The sequence below is a fragment of the Notolabrus celidotus genome, chromosome 9, assembly GCF_009762535.1.
Source record: "Notolabrus celidotus isolate fNotCel1 chromosome 9, fNotCel1.pri, whole genome shotgun sequence".
Lineage (NCBI taxonomy): Eukaryota > Metazoa > Chordata > Actinopteri > Labriformes > Labridae > Notolabrus > Notolabrus celidotus.
In genome coordinates, this window is record NC_048280.1 from 29454911 (window position 1) to 29473244 (window position 18334).

Here is an 18334-nt window from a genome sequence, read left to right on the forward strand (position 1 = left end):
AGCTGAGTGCGCGCGCCGGTCAGCTGCAGGCTCCGTTTGGCGCGCTCTCACACAGATGCAGAGAGCAGAGAGCAAAGTCGTCCACCCGATCAGTCTCTGACTTTATTACAGGGCAAAAGTCTGGAAAAATCGCCTATTCATCAACTCCCTCACAGTCACAATGATGCGTTCAGGTACCTAAACATGGTACCGTTTGATTTTACGTGACTCTGTACTCGGTAGTACTGACGGAATTCGGTCGGTACCTATAAAAGTACCAAATTCGGTACCCATCCCTAATCTTCTACTGTATCATGTCTTGTTGTGTCATATCATATCGTATCCCATCGAGTCATATCGTATCGTATCGTATCGTAAGCTATTGTAAGATATCGTAAGGTATCGTATCATACCTTGTTGGGTCAGATGGTATCTTATCGAATCGTGTTGTGTCATATCATATCGTGTCGTATCGTATGGTATCTTATCATGTTATGTTGTGTCGTGTTGTATTGTGTATTGTATGATATCGTAAGGTATCGTATTGTACCGTGTCGGGTCGTATGGTATCGTTTCGTGTCATATTGTTTGGTATCATGTCATCGCACAGATTGGTATTGTATCTCACTGTACCACTCAGTTCCATATCGTTCATTGCCATATTGTGTTGCATCCCATCATAGCCTTAACCATATCATATCATATCATATCATATCAGAAGGCAAAGGCCATCCTTGAAGACCCTCACCATCCCTTTTATTTAGAGTTTAGACTCTTGCCAACAGGGAAGAGGTTCACATATACTTGGAGGGCCAGATCAAACAGATACCTAAGATCATTTGTGCCCTCAGCTGTTGGGTTTTTAAACAAACTGTAGGACCTTGCCATTCTACATCGGATTGTGGTACCTTTGGTCTCATGTGCAGGAAAGATGATGTCATCCACAGGAGTTATATGGATATGTATTTAAATTGATGTGTGAACTTCTGTTTGTTATTATGTGTATTGCTTGTGTGTATAGGATGTGTGTAGAACTGCTGTTCAAACCAAATTGCCCCTTGGGAACAATCAAGATTTTCTAATCTAATCTATAAATCATTATCATATCATATCTTACTGCGTCATACTGTACCATTATAACTATCATATTGTTTCATATCTCATTGACATTTGGTAACAGAAGGGATGCCAGGCAATGCACGGATCCAGTACCATTTTGTATTAGCCTGCTAGAAATTCAACAGGTTCAGATTAGTATTGATGTGAAAAACAAACAAAACAAGTGTGTTGCTATCAAAGAGTAAAATTAAGCTAATGGCAGCAGGAAGTGTTTTTTTTTAATCTTCTAGTGTTGGAAGGATACACAAAATCAGTCGATACTCCAATTCAAGTATCAGAATCAGTATCAGAAAGCTCAAATTTGTATCAGATTCACTCAAATTGTCAGACTTCAATGTTTGCTGTGATAGGAGAGGTGCTTCAAGGTGGCTGGCACTTAGGTTTAGTTATCAGAACTGGTATCAGAACATCTCTAAAATGCACTCCACCTACCCAGTCCCAGAGGAGGACATTTAGTATCTTTTCCAAAACATTGTTAGCACCCTGCTAAGCCTGTTAGTAGTCCTCCATTATAGCTGCCCAAGGCTTTACTGTTTTCTGTACAATAGACACAGAGAGAACGCCAGAGACGCAGAGAGGCAGGGAGTAAATTTCTCTTAAACGGGAGATCCTGCGGCTCCACATGAAGACAGATTTTGGAGAAATGGTGTCGGGGGGACAATAAGTGTTGCATTAGTAGAGCCTGACAGGAGGCGGAGCATATGTCCCCTTTAAAACTCCCTAAATCTTTAGTAGACCTCACATGAACTGAGCTTCAGGCAGGCTGGTCCCACAAACATACCCCCCTGCCCTCCAATCATCAGTCCTCTAACAAAGTCAGGCTGACAGTGATCCACAGGCCGAGAGGAGGGGCGCTACAAAACAACCCAGAGTAACACTTTACAGCAAACCCACCTACCCACCTGGCACTCTGCCCACCATCACTCGACCACAGCCAACTACCGCTAATCTGCCTCTACAGTGCTGGAGTCTTCTTTCTCCCTCTCTCTCATGGCCGCGCCCACTGTCCAAACAATCAAACCCTGACCACGAGCGCTGACCCCTCCACAAGCCTCATTGTTTCTTTTTCCACATGGTGTCTCCTCCTTTTGTTTTTTGTTATCATCCTCCTCCCACTCTCTCTTCTTCAGCTACTTTCCCAAAAATCTGCACAACTTGTTTATCTTCCCTCTCCTTGAGCTGCTGCGTGCTACCACAAATTCCACGCTAACTGAGACTTTCTGCATATTTTACCCCTAATCTGACTCCGGGCCTTGAATCGCGAGGAAAACATGTGTGGTATGTGACTCCATGTATGTTTGTATGCAGTGTGTGTAATTGATGGCATCTGTAAGAAGTTAGCCAAGGCCTCAAAACGCCGCCCTGCAAGTTTAATGGGAATATGAGAGTTTAGGGATTATTGTGGTGTCAGACATTGCCAAGGTGCGACTTGGGTTCTCCATTTGTGGCTAAGTCATCACTTTGCGATGAGAAGCGGTGAGTTTGAGTGGTTTTAACAGCAGTTTGTTTTGTCCTGTGATTGGTTGTGAGGCTTGCAGGTGGCCTCTACTTATAGGGTCTGAGCCTGTGAAGCAGTCTGGCTTACTTGAGTTTTGTCTTGGCACTGAAGCAAAGTAACAAAAGGGCATGCAGACGGATGATGACATGGGTTTGGGGGGGGGTAAGAGGGCCTCGGGGAAAAGGTAGAAAAAGCAGGATTTTGGAGGGAAATGATGAAGGCGTCTGAAACCAGGAGGCCAAGCGTGAAAGAGATGAGAGCAAGTGGAGAGAAGCCCAGATTTGGCTCAGGATCAGTCGCCAGAGAGGGAGAGATTAAGGTCCCATCATTCCCAGCTGCATCATCAGAGCTTTGGCCCTCACCCTTACAGTTATTTGTTTGTGTTTTTGTTTGTGCTTGAAACCTAAAGGGAGGGATTTTTGAAGTTGAAACACGCACATCTTTTCAGAAATACACAAAGATCACCCCCACATACTAGGCCAGCTAACAATCAGTCCAGATTTAAGGAACTGTGCCCCGGCTGTGACTGACATGACCCTAGCTTGGCTGGTCTTGATGTGATCTTTAACGTCCCTACTGCCTCGGTTTCATCCCACAAATAGCTCATGTTTTTGCTGAATGTTGAATCATGTGGGCCACGGTTCACACACATTTGTGTTTTTTTTTCGCAGGTCACCCTCTTGCATTACACACTCACATGCTCCCTCTTTCCCTCGGATTCTCTTTTGAACTTCATCATGTGATTCTTCACAGCGCAGAGCTGCCGGGAGGGCAGGTGGTAGAAACAGAAGGGGCTGATGGGAAATTGGACAACCCAAGGTTAGCTGGGCGATCTTTGCTAGAGGATTAATTGTGTAAGAGCCATGTAATGATTACTGGCATGTCTCTGGAGTGAAATCCTGTTAGTCACTGCACAGGGGTCAGGCTAAGACTGAGCATGTTGTGTTTGTGTGCGTGTGTGTGTGTATGTGCAGGGAGGAAGGTGACTCTGATAACGGCGGTATGCATGACCAGGTGGCGATCTGACATCTTCTGTTGTCTCAACCTGAAAGTAAGCCCAGACTCCCTCCCACTGTGTTCAGACTGAGACAGATCTAATGTCTGCTCACTGAAGTTGTGTAGGAGGGAGAGGGAAAGTTCTCGTACTGTGCGCCGGAAATAACTGACAAAAGGAAACATGTGAGGCTGTTCATTGGAACCATTTTGGGGATTTTATTGGTTTTCTAACTCTAAATCTCCCTTTTTGACTCCCCGGCTACTTTAAAAAGTTTCAGCAAACCTCGTATTGAACCTCAAGAGGTAATGGATATGATGTGTTAGTAAACTGCACATGCAGCATCTTGTAGAGATCACTTTCAAGTATCACAAGCAGCATTCAAACTCACATTCAATATTTTGGGCCATTTATTATTCCATGATCCTACAGCTCAGATTAAAACTATAATTCAAACTATTTGGGACTTTTCAACTTGTTGTTCCGTCAACTTGTACAGTGATGATGTATGAAATTCAGTGTCCGCGCTTTTATGACACTCCCTACAAAGAAACAGCAAAGTAAGTAGAGAGAGGTATAGGAGGAGCTGATGATGGCTTTCTAATGAAGATGTAGAGGTGTATGCTCGGGTAGAGGTGGAGTTTATATTGGAGTTGAAAAGGCAGCTTTTACATCAGCAGACAGACAGGGCAGTAGACTTACTGTACATCATTAGTGGCCTGCACTGTGTGCCTGGGATAGCATTAAACATTTAACAAGCATCATCAGGACTTATCTATACTCTTACTGATACTATTCTCGATTATTTGGTGCAAAAGACATGACAAGATGTTTAAATATTCAACATTTACTTCTGCTTTCATCACACACTGCAGTTAAAGCTGCTTGACTGATGCTCCATGTGGAATAAATTGGAACGTAAATTAGAAGTGCTAAAAACTGAAGCTAGCTTACAACAGTGACTGAATAACTACAGGTTTTTTTTAGAAGAAAAGAGGGATTTACTTGCATCTTTAGTTCGGCTGATCAGTTTTGCAGCATTGCCATCAGTCTATAGTTTATTATTCGTCGTGTCATGCACTGAAAAGGTGCCCAGCCCGCATGGACTTACAAGACACTACAAAAACTAAAAAACTAAATCGGAGCAACAACAAAAGAAGAAAAAGAAAAAGAAGAGAGCAGTTACAATACTGCACATGTCCAGCAATGACCTAAAGTGATTTAAAAATTAGTGGGAAAAATTAGATTTGTGGGATATTGAACTTGTGTTTCATGAGGTTACTGGTATTGCCCCCTTTATAGATGCAACTACCTTTTTTTTTTTTTTACATACATGTAGATGCAGCAGAGTTAGTTTTAGTAAAGTGAGCCCAAACACTTTGTTTTGTTGTCATATCGATCTGCCAGACCTTCTCCAACATGAGACCACAACAGTGTTGTTGCCTGTTGCCGGCAGCTTCACCATTAATAAGTGTGGATGCCAGCAATGTTATAGTGAAACAACTGAACTCCACCACAGTTAATAGGAGGGGATGGCAACATTGAATACCAACTGAAGCACTGTTTATCCATGAGATCATTATTACTTTCAGAACTGATCAATCAGTGTTGTTTTTAAAACATTGGTTGAGAAACATTTTAAATTCTTGACTTTTATTTTTTCATCTCTTCAGGTATTTCATCTTTATTCGATATTGACCATGAATAAACTGTTTGGAAGCATATTTGGTGCATTGTGTGTTTATAGCACATTTAAACCACTATGCCACCCTCTTCATCTGTCAGTAGTCAACATACCAACCTGCTCAATGTGTCAGAGATGAATTAAAGAATGTTCTCATACCAATACCACCGCTACAGCATGGATAGAGTGTATACTATATGCACTTGGACACCTATTGAAGGGATGACTCATTCCTTTAACTCCAACTCTTCTTGTGATTTGGTCTTGGGGAAGAAAATCCCTTATCTGTGCACTGTCTCTTCCTCTCCATCATTTTATCCCTCCATCCTGAGACAACAATGAGAAGCTTATTGAACACAGATGATGAATGGGTGTGGATTGATAGCCGATAGCAGGCCGCTGCTAATTGACACCCCTGTATCTCTTCATCTGCTGCCATTGTATTCCTCCTCCTCCGCCTCCTTCTCTTTCGGCAGTGCTCAAATCTATTACAATTCAGATAAGTCATTCTTAAGGAGCCATATTTCCCTGCGTGATCTACTGTAATGAAATGTGTTAGACTGGGCTTTATACTGAAGGGTATAGTTTTGTGGATGCATTGGATTGCCGTTGTTGTACATCCTGAAGGAGAGCAGTCTCAGCTTGATAGACACAAAGCTTACATGTAGTTGGACGTAATGTTTGAAAAGTAGCTGTAAAATATCCTTCTCTCATTATATCTAAAGCACCAGCACACTCCAAGCCTCATCCATTCAGGAGTTAGCCTGTGTAATAGCCCTCTTCCTCATACAGCTAGTCAAAGCCAATCACACCCAACAGAATAAAGTGCAGGTTGTACAAATCCTCAGCCCAAATCCCTGTCTGTCTGACGCCTCTGCCTCTCTGCTACCACTGGCTGAACAGAAGTGATGTAACTGGCAAAGCTTTTCAAAGCTCTTTTCTCCTCATCAGAAGTGGGGTCCAGCTCTTGGCAGGGCTTATGAGGGGAGGGGAAGCGACAAACACTCCTGTCATTTTGTTAGTTGCTCTGGCTCAGGGACCCCAAGGTGGGCTTTTGTCTCTGGATAAACCTGATCCTCAACAGATAGGCTTGCCCGGGGTTTCTATGAGCTTATGTTTTGTATTCTTTCTTTGCTCATAATGTGTTTTCATTCGCTTGATCCAGGTTTGACTCTTGCTGACACAAACACTTTCACATTTTCGTGGCATGCTTTTTGACAGAGCCATAGCTGTTCTGAGACAACAGATGCATTAGGATGCTCTGCACAGGAGAACTCCTGTCTTAGCTGTAAGAAGCCTTGTCCCTGGCGATTGATTCCAAATGATTGGGCATTTTAGTCCACAAGTCCTCATAACTAGCCTTGACCACTGCTCCACTGCCAAATACAAACCATTTATCCAAGTTTTGCTTGTGTTTGAACTCCATCCCCCTCCTTTACCACAATTCTCTCTCATACCCTTCTGCCACTTTATCATTCATCTCCCTGCCATCATACGTTAACTCACTGCGCTCCACTTCTCCTCACCCCTGACTTAAGGGTTTTTGCTTTCCTGAGTCTCCTCGATTCAGAATATTCCCCACAGGCTGGCAGACTGCTGTGCTAGCCAGTGGTCAGACGTATTTTAATCATTTATTTAGGGGTTATAATGCCGAGTTCAACTTCATTCTCTCCATCATGCACGCAGAGACGAGCAGAAGTGGTTTGTCAGCAAGCCTCTGAGGACTCCTGCCTTCCATACAGTCCACTGTGTTTTAAGCTTGTGAGGGATGCTGCTGCCTTTATAGCACCTCTCTTTAAAAACACTCTTTCTTCCAGTGAGCCTCTAAAGGGCTGAATTGTTATCGGTATGCAATATATTTGTCCAGATTTCATTGGTAGAGTTAAGAAGGTGGAATATTCATGGTGATTATAGTTTCTCAGTGAAGTACAGTTGAGACCCAAAGTATCTGGGTGATTCCTGCACATGCTCATAGTTGGTACAAATGCATTTAAACCATAGACTGAGTAAAAATGGATGTGTCTTTCTGATGTCCCCCATTGGTTTCTGATGTTTTTAAGCCCAACGATTTCGATCTGACACAACCTAACCTTGCTTTCATTATTGCAGTCCAGTAATGGTGGTCATTTGTTGCTTCTGGGCTGTAGTGCAGCCAAACACATCTAGTCAGGGCTGTAGCTCTGGTTACTGGCTACTGCATTAATGCTATAGTGTTCTATTGCCTGGATGTATGCAAGCACAGTGGGCAGATGGTGTAGTTTGGCGCAGTTTGTCAGTATTTTGATCTAGAAAATTGAGATAAACTTGTATCAAGGATGTGTCTGATTACACTGGTATACAACCACTTGACCAGTGCAATGTGTAACCAGCACAGGAATGAGGACATTAACGTGCGAGGAGGACCAAAGGCTAGTCCTGCTAACCTTAATCACATTTGGCAAACTAATCTGACATAATTTACCCGCTGACTCTGTGATCCTGTGTTTAACTGTGTTGAATGATTTGTACTATGTTTTGGAGTGTTTTCTTGCCTTTAGACTTGTTGGTTAACCAGAATCAAAATTTCTGCTTAAATGTCTGAACATCCTTATTTCAAATAAAGTGACTGCAAATAGGAAGCCAAAAATTGACCACCCACTACAGAGCTTTCAGTTTGTACGGTGTACATTTCTGTGCCTGAACAACACTACATGTTGGTTGCTACTTTGGTTATTAATTTACTTTCATTTTGCATTTACAAAACCTTGAATATTTCAAAAAAAGTACTGTTAAACCTCCCAAAACTCTCCAAATAAGGTACTATCCATTGTTTCCAGACTGGGTGCAGATTCAAGAAGTTAACTCAGATTTCTAATTAAGCAGAACAAGGATGTAGATTAGAGTTAACCAGTCTGAGCTGACCTTTGCTGCATACCATTATAGAGCTCTTCCCAGCAGAACTGTGCTGTTTAGCCTGAGGTCAGTCTTAAATAATATCTTCCCCCTCAGCTCAGGATTGGTTGTGTGTAAATAAATGTGTCTGTTTTTACGCTGCTGATAGCATTCTCAGTCATTAACCCTAATAATGGGACTTGTGAGCCTTTCTCCTAGTGTAATGACCTAACTCTGCTCAGTTCGGGGAGTTAATTGAGTCTAAGTCGCTGAATAGAGTGAGGCAGGTAAACAGAGAAAGTTCTCATTTGCTGTCTGTTGAAGAAGGAGATTATTCAAGCACCCAAATCTGAGGTCTTTCTTCCAAACAGGGACATGGAGTCTGGAGGGTTGAGGTATTGGGTGAAAAGATCCTTAACATATAAAGTTCAAACTTTCCGCTGATCAACAAGAAAGACTGGAGGTCACTGTGGACTGTGTGGGGCTTTGAAGCCTGAGTCAGTAGAGGCCTGAGTTGGCCAATCAGTGGAGATCTGCTCACTTGTTTGTGTCTTTTAGGATGAGGAGAAAACAAGCCGTCTCCCTCTGTAAGGTGTTGTTGTATTTCAACAAAAAAGTGAGGAACACCTTGGCCCTAACTCTGCGTCTCCTGCCAGCATCAAGTAATTGGACTGAAATAAAAGTCTGCTTTTACCCGCTGCTTTTCTACCTGAGATGGATTACAAGTACTTACAGATAATAGGGAGGACACTGGAGGGCATGTTTTGTTTTTGTTCTTTCATCTTTTCATTCTGGATTAAGATTAATGGAGGTCAGGATGTTTAAGTTGAAAAAGTGAAGTATGAAAATAAATTGGTTCCAGTTTTCTCCCATTTATAAGTGAAGTGACATTCCCCAATCCCCCTGTTAGAGAATCAGGAAGTGCACACAATAGGAATGGCATGTCAAACATCCTGAAGAAAACCCTTAAGGTCAGCTTCAGCAATAAGTTTACAACCCTGCTTCCTCTTTCTCCCCTGTAAAAGAAGAACTCTAGTTTCAAATCCACCATCGTCTTACTCCCTCTCCCTCCCTCTCTGCCCTCTCCATTACTTTCGATTTCCTCTCCCTCTCTTGGCTTCGTGCTGTTTTGGTTATCAATGATTGCTTCAAATGCCTTCCTTCCCCTCTCCATCACAAGAGCTGTAATTTTGTCGCACGGGTGCACAGCAGCGAGCCACGCCAGGGCGGTGCACCTCCGTCCACTGACTCCATATCACGTTCCATCAGCAGGAAATGCAGCAGGAAGCGCATATTTCTCACGCATTCGCACACAGGGTCAGGTGGTGTGTGAGAACCTCTTTCATCCCCAGCCTGTGGACACTTTTTCTTTACATCCATGGCCTCCCAATGAAATATGAATCAAAAACAGTCCTCCAGGCTTTCTCTTGCCTTGAAAGAAGCTTGAACTCAATTTGAGGTTTCAAGAGGTGCGGAGTTTCCCGCTTCCCTGCATTGCAGTGTTTGGAAATAATTTTAAGGCCAAATAAATCATGCATTGTCAGGACTACAAACAAATGAGAAAACTTTATTTTTATTCTTTATTTTTTGCATGCTGCAGTATAAAGACTTTAGTTGGGCAGTGTGGGCTTGTAGATGTAGCATTTCAAGTGCTGTTTGAGGAACAGTCTTTGGAGCCTGCTCTTTCTACATAGTGAGGTAAAAATGTAAAAATCTGAGTGGTGAATGCATTACATCCCAAGAGAACTAGGTTTGTAACAACAACATTAGTTTCCCATGACTCAACCATATCATTTTTTCTTCAACTTAACCATTGTTTAGGGTTGGATTGTGTTTGTACCCCTTTATTCAACCATGAGAGCCAAGTTTAGAAATGTATTCTCAAAGAGTGTCCTGGTGAGGGCAGACAGCAGGAATGAATGGGTTGTTTCAACTAAGCAGCCTGGTTTGGTTCAGTACAGTTTGGTGAGGTTTGGTACGGTAAACCCTGCTCTAGATCGCATTTCTGCAGCAGCTGTACCCTTGAGCGCTTCACACAGGATGTGTATTGACTACTTGATGGCTCTGAAATGGTTTGATTTTAATTTCAGAGTGCACATTAACAAATCAGACTGTTAATTCCGCCAGCATGCACAGAGTCTTGTGTGTCTCGCACCAAAAAATCTGAAGAATGCACACAACTCTCGGCCAAAATAAGCAACATAACGATACACTGGGCTCTGTATTGGCTTTGTATCAGCTATATTTATGTAAAAAGCAAGCTCTCTACCCCCCCAAACGTCCTGTCTCCCTTCAGCTGTCCAATCCATTATATGCCAAATGCCGGAAAACATAACTTAAGGAAACAGCTTTCAGTGAGACCAGGACATGTTACAAATCTTTCATCGCCTCAAAGTAAAAGGAGCAGCACACTTAAACACCTTTTCCCCAGCTCAGTCCTGACCTTTGGTCCAAACTTAAACAAAGGTTCCTAGGACAGATAGTTGTAAGTTCTTGTACTCTTCTGACTGATATAGGTTTGAGGTAATCTTTTAACAGTAGATAACTTTGAGGTATAGATACATGAGATTCATCAACTAAAATCTGTAGTGAGTAATAAACTCAATATGTGTATCCAACAAGTGGCGATTGGTGGCCTAGATTTTGCATTTGAAAACAGCACAACTTTTGTGTTCTCTTCTGCTTTAACAATACGTTTAAATAACCTTTTTTGGGTTGAAGATTGTTAAAAGCAACTTATAAGTGGGAGAAAGCTTTGTGTGAAGTTGTTGCCAATACTGTGTCATCAGCGTAACAAAATCAGCATCGAAAACATTTTGATTGATGCTTTAATGTAAAAATAAAAGTAGTGGTCCCAAGACTGACCACTGTGGCACACCTTTGGTTACTTTTAGAGAGCTTCAGGGCACGATGGATACCACAGCTGTTCCCCAGATACTCGCTCATATCAAATATGATAGTTTTTCTCATAGGATGATGGTCATATCACTGGCTTTATGGTACCCTGGTTTCTATGGTTGTGTTTTCTTCAACTTTTAGATGTTGTTTTGAGAAGTAAGATTTATTACAATGTGTATGTATTTCTGAAGGACCTCTACATAATTAGTTCTTCTTCTTAATGCTTATTTTGTAAACTTTTACAAAGTGATCAGTTAATATTGTACGACAGTGTAGTATTTTCAGCTGTGATAATAAATGAGAATCATTGCTTCCTCTGCAGTGATTTTCTATTCTGTTTGTTTTCTCATTCCAAACACTTTTAAACCATCTCCTCTTGACAGAAGAGTAAAGTCATGTTACACTCTTTATTGTTCATGCAATGTGTTTCACATTTCCATCCCTTTAGTTTATGTTGAAGTGTTGCATTTTAAATGGCCGGTGGAGTTATATTTTAATTCCCCTCATTTGCTGTTGACGTTTTCTCAATCATGCTGTTTTCCTTGGCTGGATTCTAAAGTGATTTGTTGCTGCAGTGGCCCAATTAAAGTTTCATCTTGTCTTTTATCTAATGGAAGATTACCTGGATGCTGTGCTGTTTTTCTTCACCCTGTGTAGCTAGTAAATATTAAAATCAATCTGTTCAATTGCCTAACTTCTCCTCTCCTGACCTCTCTGTGTGTGCAGGAGCAGAGCCCCAGTAACGCCACATCCCTGGCTATGATGCAGGAGCCACAGGAGATGGTGGAGGAGACTGTCACCATAGAGGAGGATCCCGGCACCCCCACCTCCCACGTCTCAGTGGTCACCTCAGATGATGGCACCACACGGCGCACAGAAACCAAGGTATTACACAGCAGCACACAGAGCTGAGAGGACGGGTGAAGTGGTGACAGAGGAAGAGATATTTACACACAGTAGATATGAAATGATGTATTTTAAGCAGAGGCCATACTGTCACTGTCACATAGATTTAGACACATTTTGAGAAGTTTCTTTATTAAAGCTGAGAGATCCAGTTGAGGTCATAACTGCAAAATAACCCCCAAACTCCAATTCAGTACTGCTTCAAATTATGGATATGGATTACTGCTTCAAACAGTGTGGGACCGTACCTCCACTCCCAGACTTCCACCCTAAAGAACTCTAAATCCCATAATCCCACAGCCCAAAGTGGTTTCATCTCCCTTTCATGACTTTATTTATTTTTATATTGTGTTATAAAGAGCCGACACCCCTTTGTGCAGCCCTTGTTTTGTGCTTCTTTAAGCTCTTTTGTTGATTCGTCCTCTACTCTGTTCTGTTGTTTTTTCTGTAAGGACATGTCATCCAACGTGAAGGTGAGTGGACCTTTATACCAGTATGGCTATTTTTACCACCACGCCACCAGGTTATATGTGCCAGTAAAGGCTACAGCAGCATAATGCTAAACACAGTCTGCTTCATCACGAGCCAAATGAAGCTCCAGTCTTTACTAGTATCTTCTGTGCATGGTCTTCTCTCTGTCTCTCATCTTTTCTTTCTTTTATGTCTATCTTACTCCATCCTTTACTGACATTATAGAAGATACACAATGCCACTGCTTAGCACCTATTACACCTATTAACTATTAAACCTATGTCGCAATGTTGATGTGGGCAAAGAACGATGCCTTTAACTCTATAAGTATGCAAGGTTATCTCCAGGACCCTAGTGTCATTTTTAAAAGTGTGCCACTTATTCAGAGGCGTATTTTGCTTGCTGTAACCTGGTGCTAGCTTTGTTCTCTTTTTAAATACTATAAATCCACATTTTGAAAATATAGTTTGCACATTGGGTAGCACAACATGCCAGCGTTTAAAAAATCCGTTCAAGTTGCATCAGTTATCCGCAATCGCTCAAACCAGAATATCTTCCTCTTGGTGGCAGATAGGAGGTTTTAAAAAATGTAACAGTGTGCCGGTTCATTGTGTTTAAGAAGGAGGTCTGCATTTCAGTTCTAAGTATGAATTTATATCACTTTTGCTCCACGGAGAATAATTCCCACCAGAATTCAACCAGATTTCCATTTGAAAAGTCCATTGAATGTGTGACATCTTTAAAGCGCAGTGGGGGTTGGGAGCTCCTCCTTCTCGCTTCAGCATTTTGAGACTCTCAAACAGAAGCTTATATTACAACATATTGCTCGGGATTCAGATGTAAACGTAGCTTCAGTCTGCTGCTGTAGGCTTCCAGAGGAGTGGAGAGCCTCTACTCTGGGGACTGTGAGACTGTAATTAAAAAGCCTGCTCTAATCCCTCATCAGGGAGGGCCCATTGCCCTCCAGCCTGTTTACTGCGAGGGGATTGGCCACACACACTCACGCACACTCATCACATGATTTCTTATGCATTCATACACAGGACTTCTTAGGGAAAGCACACACAAACGTGCAGTAATCACACTAATCATGGGCTTTGCGGCTGAGGAAGGGAAGAGGAAGGACGCTCCTTTGAAGGGTCGGCTGGGAGGAGGGATCTGCTGTTTTCTGGAAGTCACTTTGAGTAGAAAAGCAGATTATTGTTCAGGGTGAACTTTTGGAAGCCAACTTCTCTGTCGGTGTCAAACTGATCCACACTTAAGTTTACACAAAGAACTCCCTCCACATGTCTTCTTCCCTTTCCCTCTGTCCTCTCCCTGCATCTCTTCTCTCTTTCTTACTTTCATGTGTTGTTTCCTCCCCCTCTCTCCTCTCTTTCTATCTTTCTTCATTTCACAGCATCTCACGCTTTTATTTATGTGCTTTTCTGTTCTTTTGAACCATACTGTCTAATGCTAGCACACGCCTTTCCCTTGATGGTTGTCCCCCGTCTGACTGCTGGAAGATGAAACAAGGAAGCTTCTCCCATCTTCCTGATTTGCAGGCAAAAAAGTTTTTCAGCAGTAAACAAGTTTCCAGCTGATTTAGTATCAGCAATATTACTAGTCATCATAGTGAGAAAGAAGCAGAAAAATTGGCACCAAGACAGAGCTACTGTTGATGTCAGCGAAAAAGAGAGGAGAGTGTGGAGGGAGGTCAGGGTAAGTTAAAGCTGACAAATTAATAAAGTAGGGGCAGGGAGAGATTTCATACACATTAAGAAAACAGCTATAAATGACCTCCTAATGGCAGATTCACTGCTGGATCTATTTTTGTTTTCCATCAGTTCAACTCAAAGTGAACTTGACTTGAACCCTTAATGTGTGTATGAGCACCGAGCACATGTAAGTGCTCAATTAGATCCACGTCTGTCCTCGTGTCCCAGCATGCCATGCTTTCCCTTGGCCATCTTCCAGCCCTCTCTTCCTGCTGGCAGACACTGACTGAATGGATTTCCACTCATGTAGGAGGAAGAGCTCAGTTGTGCCAATAAATGCAGCGCTCCTCCTCTTTCTTCTGGATATGAGCTAATGAGAGTCAAGGCAGGCCACACAAACAAATAAAAACACTTTCACTACTGAGCACACAGCCGGGAGTTGATATTTAAGGATGAAGAGTTTATCAGGTACAGCTGTTGGAGAAAAGAGTGTGTCGCTGTTTAATATCAGTATATAAGTAAGGGATAATGTAAAGTGAGTGGATTGTTATGGCAGAGGGGTGTTGTCTCACCCTAAGGGGTTACTGTAATTAGAGCTCTAAAGTTATATATTTTTGGGGCTTTTTCACCTTTATTTGATAGGATAGCTGAAGAGAGACAGGAAATGTGGGGAGTAGAGAGTGGGGGAAGACATGCAGGAAATGGTCGACCGACCAGGAGTCGAACCGGCAACCTCTGTGACGAGGACTATAGCATCTATACGTGGGACGCTTAGACCACCAGCGCTCGAGCCACATCTCTAGTGATGGTCTTCTTCTAACCATGGTCTGAAATAACTGACTGTTGCTTTTTAATAACCAATCTATATCAAGTACTTGAACAACTTAAAGTACTGCTTTCTTGACTTCAGGTTGCAGTTTTAAAAACAGATACAGTAGCAAAACAAGAGCACACTATACGCTACATTGATGCTGCACCCATTTTTAAGTCACCTCTTCTACAGTTGAGATACTACTTTAAGGTTTTACTGCTGTGTTTCATGTTTCATAATGGATACTTACAATCTTGGAGTCTATCAGATCATAATCTAAGGTACAACAACTGTTCAAAAACCTGTTAGCTACCATCAGACAACATTAGCAGTCAACCAATACCTATCTAACACAATAGAGTAAGAGTGTAACGGGACACAATGAAAAACGAATTCATCCTAGCAAGGTGTAATGTTAGCCGGCTAATGGTATGCTAGCTTGAAATAATCACTGTTGTGATTTTACCATCAGTTATTATATATGTTTATACCTTTAAACATGGTCCCATGTGTCTCCAGATTTACAAGGTAAAATAAAATATATGCTAGCTCATTTGGTATAACAGCCAAATAAAAACAGCTAACGTCACTGTTAGCAAGCTAGCATTTCAGGTAGTGAAGGATATCATGTCGTACTCTTTAAAACTATCAAATCAGAATGTTAGCAAGAAAGTCTCTTAGAACTCTTATATATCAGCTTTTGGATTTAAGTAGCTAATGTATCACTCAGTAAGTTATATCAAGAAATTTTACCCAATGACCCTCTGTTTTTTCTTCTTTCACTGTCTTTCCAGTTCTTCATCAGTTTGCAAGATATAGAATCAGATTGATTTTTCAGATACAACACATTTATTTGGTTTGTTTGATTTGTTTTGTTAGGCTGGAACAAAGACAGAAATTTGCTGGACTGTTAGCTTGGCTGACCGGACTTTCTGAGAAGAGATCGCATGTTTTCCCTGGGTGTTTTTGTAGGTCTGCTTTGGGTTCTGTTGCTTCCTCCTGCAGGCCAAAGTTGGCTAGATTAATAGGTCACTCTAAAATAATAAGTGTGTGTTTGAGAATTTTGGACTTTCTGTATATGTTGTCCTTTTGATTGACTTGCAACCTGCTCAGGGTGTACTTCACCTCTGTCAATAACAGCTCCCGCAACCTTTAACAGGATGAGCGGTACAGATGATAGATGGATGGCTAGTACACAGCAGTAAAACAATGTAATAACATTTGAGCTTCCTCTGAGTGTGACTTCAGAGGAACATGACTTCCATGAAAATACAGTGAATCCTCTTTTGAATTGCAAACAGCCTGAAAGAATGCAAAGTTTGTGCATAACAGAGAACAATACACAGTCTGCGAGAACATTCATACGAATGAAACCTCATTCAGTTTGCTGAGACCTTTACTCACTCATCCCTCCACCTGTAGGTGACCAAAGTGGTCAAAACCATCACCCGCCGCACCTACCACCCAGTAATGGTGACTGACAACTTGTTTGTGGAGTCCAGACCTGCCACCCGGACCCCCACCCCAGTCTCCATCTCGACTCCCAACCTCTCTGAGAAAGATCCAGTAAAGGACGCCGAGCCCTGTGTGATATTTGCTGTGTTCCCCCTTTCTCTGCCTGTCTCCCTCTAACATTATGCTTTTAAGAGACCCACATTTAGCAACATTACGCAGAAACTAGCAATTTCTATTTCCGTCATTCTCGTAGATGCTCTTTAGATGGGCTGAGACTGAATCACAGGCTTCTTAACAATCTGAATTACTACCCCGTCTTTTCTCACTAACCCCCGGCCACCGTGTCCATTTAAGCTCTCAATAAAGTGAATGCCACAGAGGTTGTGAAACCTCTAACAGTGCTGTAAAGTGGACAGTTTGACGCCTGCTGCATTTCCCTCCATTTTTAACAGCTTGGTAAACGGCTAAGTCCGGCGTCTCACTGCCTGTGGTTGATTCAAACGCGTCTCATTAAAGCTGTGATATTCCTTACATGCAGGCACACTCAAAAACCTGTAGTGATTCTCCAAGTGTAGAAAGTATGCTCACACTCTCCACCACTTTTAGCAATTCTCTTTCAGCCCTGTTTACCCCTCTTCAGCACATTTCAGACGCCCCCTTTTGAAACACAGGCCCCTCATCTCCTCACGCTTCTCCTTGTGCGGTGGTTTAACGGCTTGTGAACTTGAGACTACATCAAAGAGTGTTTGAAAAATGTGTGATGGCTCCTTTTGCAGAACTTGCAAATCGCCTACAGAACTGTGTTTGTACAAAGCAGCTGGGCATGTCAAGGCTCGGAAGCAGGAGCATTTCTTCCTCTCAGCTCTGACAGGCTGAATTGAATAACACATGATGATACATAAAAGGTCATAAAATTACCAGTATTGATAAAAGCATTCTGCTCTTAGCTCCCATCTGGAAGGCTTGGATGAAGCCATCCTCTCAGGAAAATCAAAGTAAAATTGTTATTTAATAAATACAGTTATTATGCATGCGTTATCTACCTTATGTAGGATACCACTGTCAGCCTTATAGTACCCTCAAGGCCATGATGAACAGAAGAGCAGCCATGGTTGTGTTTGCCATGGTTTACGATGTGAATCAGGAGGATAAACTGAGCTTGTAATTCCAAGGTCATACATATGCTTTAGTTAATGTGAATCCAGCAAATGAGCTCTTTATTTTTAAGTGTGCAAAGCCAAGGAGGACTGGCAGCAGAAACAAACATAAATTACTCAGTAATTACTCAGAAGATGGAAATGAACCTTGGTGTGTTCCTGAAATAGGCTGTCTTATGTAGCTCACAGCCAGGGTGTAATCAAGAAACAAGGCCAGTGAAGATTTCTATTTGTGTTAACCACGTTAATGAGGATGACATGTTGAGCAACCACTATGTTGTCGGTGACTTTGCACTCTGCACCCTTCTCTGTAGGGTTAACACTTCGCTGTGGTTTCCTGACATGGTTACATGCATTTGCCGGCTCCTTATTAAAATCCCAATTATCCCATTGATGGGAAAATAAAGAAAGCATATTACAATTAAGAGGGCTGGTGTTGAAAATTAAACCCATCACATGCAGGAATTAGCAGCGTTGTTGTTTTATCCCCTTTCCCCAAGAAATTCAAGCGCTCATCAGGTGAGAGGGAACCTCTCTGAAACACCTTGTCAGGCACAACACAAATTGCATCAGGCCCGCACCCCTGCGGTTGATGATTAATTTTCATCAACCTCATTAATTTTGAAGATGAATTTATGGCCTCGGACAAAATAGCCAATTATCAGCCACAGCAGAATTCACTGGGCAGCAAATTGGTTTCTGTATGGATGAAGAGGGAGGGGGTTGCTGTCTATAACTCTGCAGACAGACGCCCTCAGAGACAGCAGAGGAAGTAGAGATATTTAACTACAGGA

The 18334-nt window shown here is 42.2% G+C and overlaps 1 protein-coding gene across 15 annotated transcripts in view; it reads left to right on the forward strand.

Moving 5' to 3' along the window:
* Nucleotides 1-18334, forward strand: part of arvcfb (ARVCF delta catenin family member b) — a 290685-nt gene that overhangs the window by 179114 nt on the left and 93237 nt on the right. For 10 of the 15 annotated variants that reach the window (XM_034691879.1, XM_034691869.1, XM_034691874.1 and 7 more), the window contains one exon: nt 11770-11928. In XM_034691879.1, coding sequence (XP_034547770.1) covers nt 11803-11928 — 126 coding nt within the window. In that variant the 5' untranslated portion in view covers nt 11770-11802. Of the gene's footprint in view, nt 1-11769; nt 11929-12401; nt 12423-18334 lie in introns of all 15 variants that reach the window. The other 5 variants (XM_034691870.1, XM_034691868.1, XM_034691867.1 and 2 more) reach the window with 1 other exon arrangement.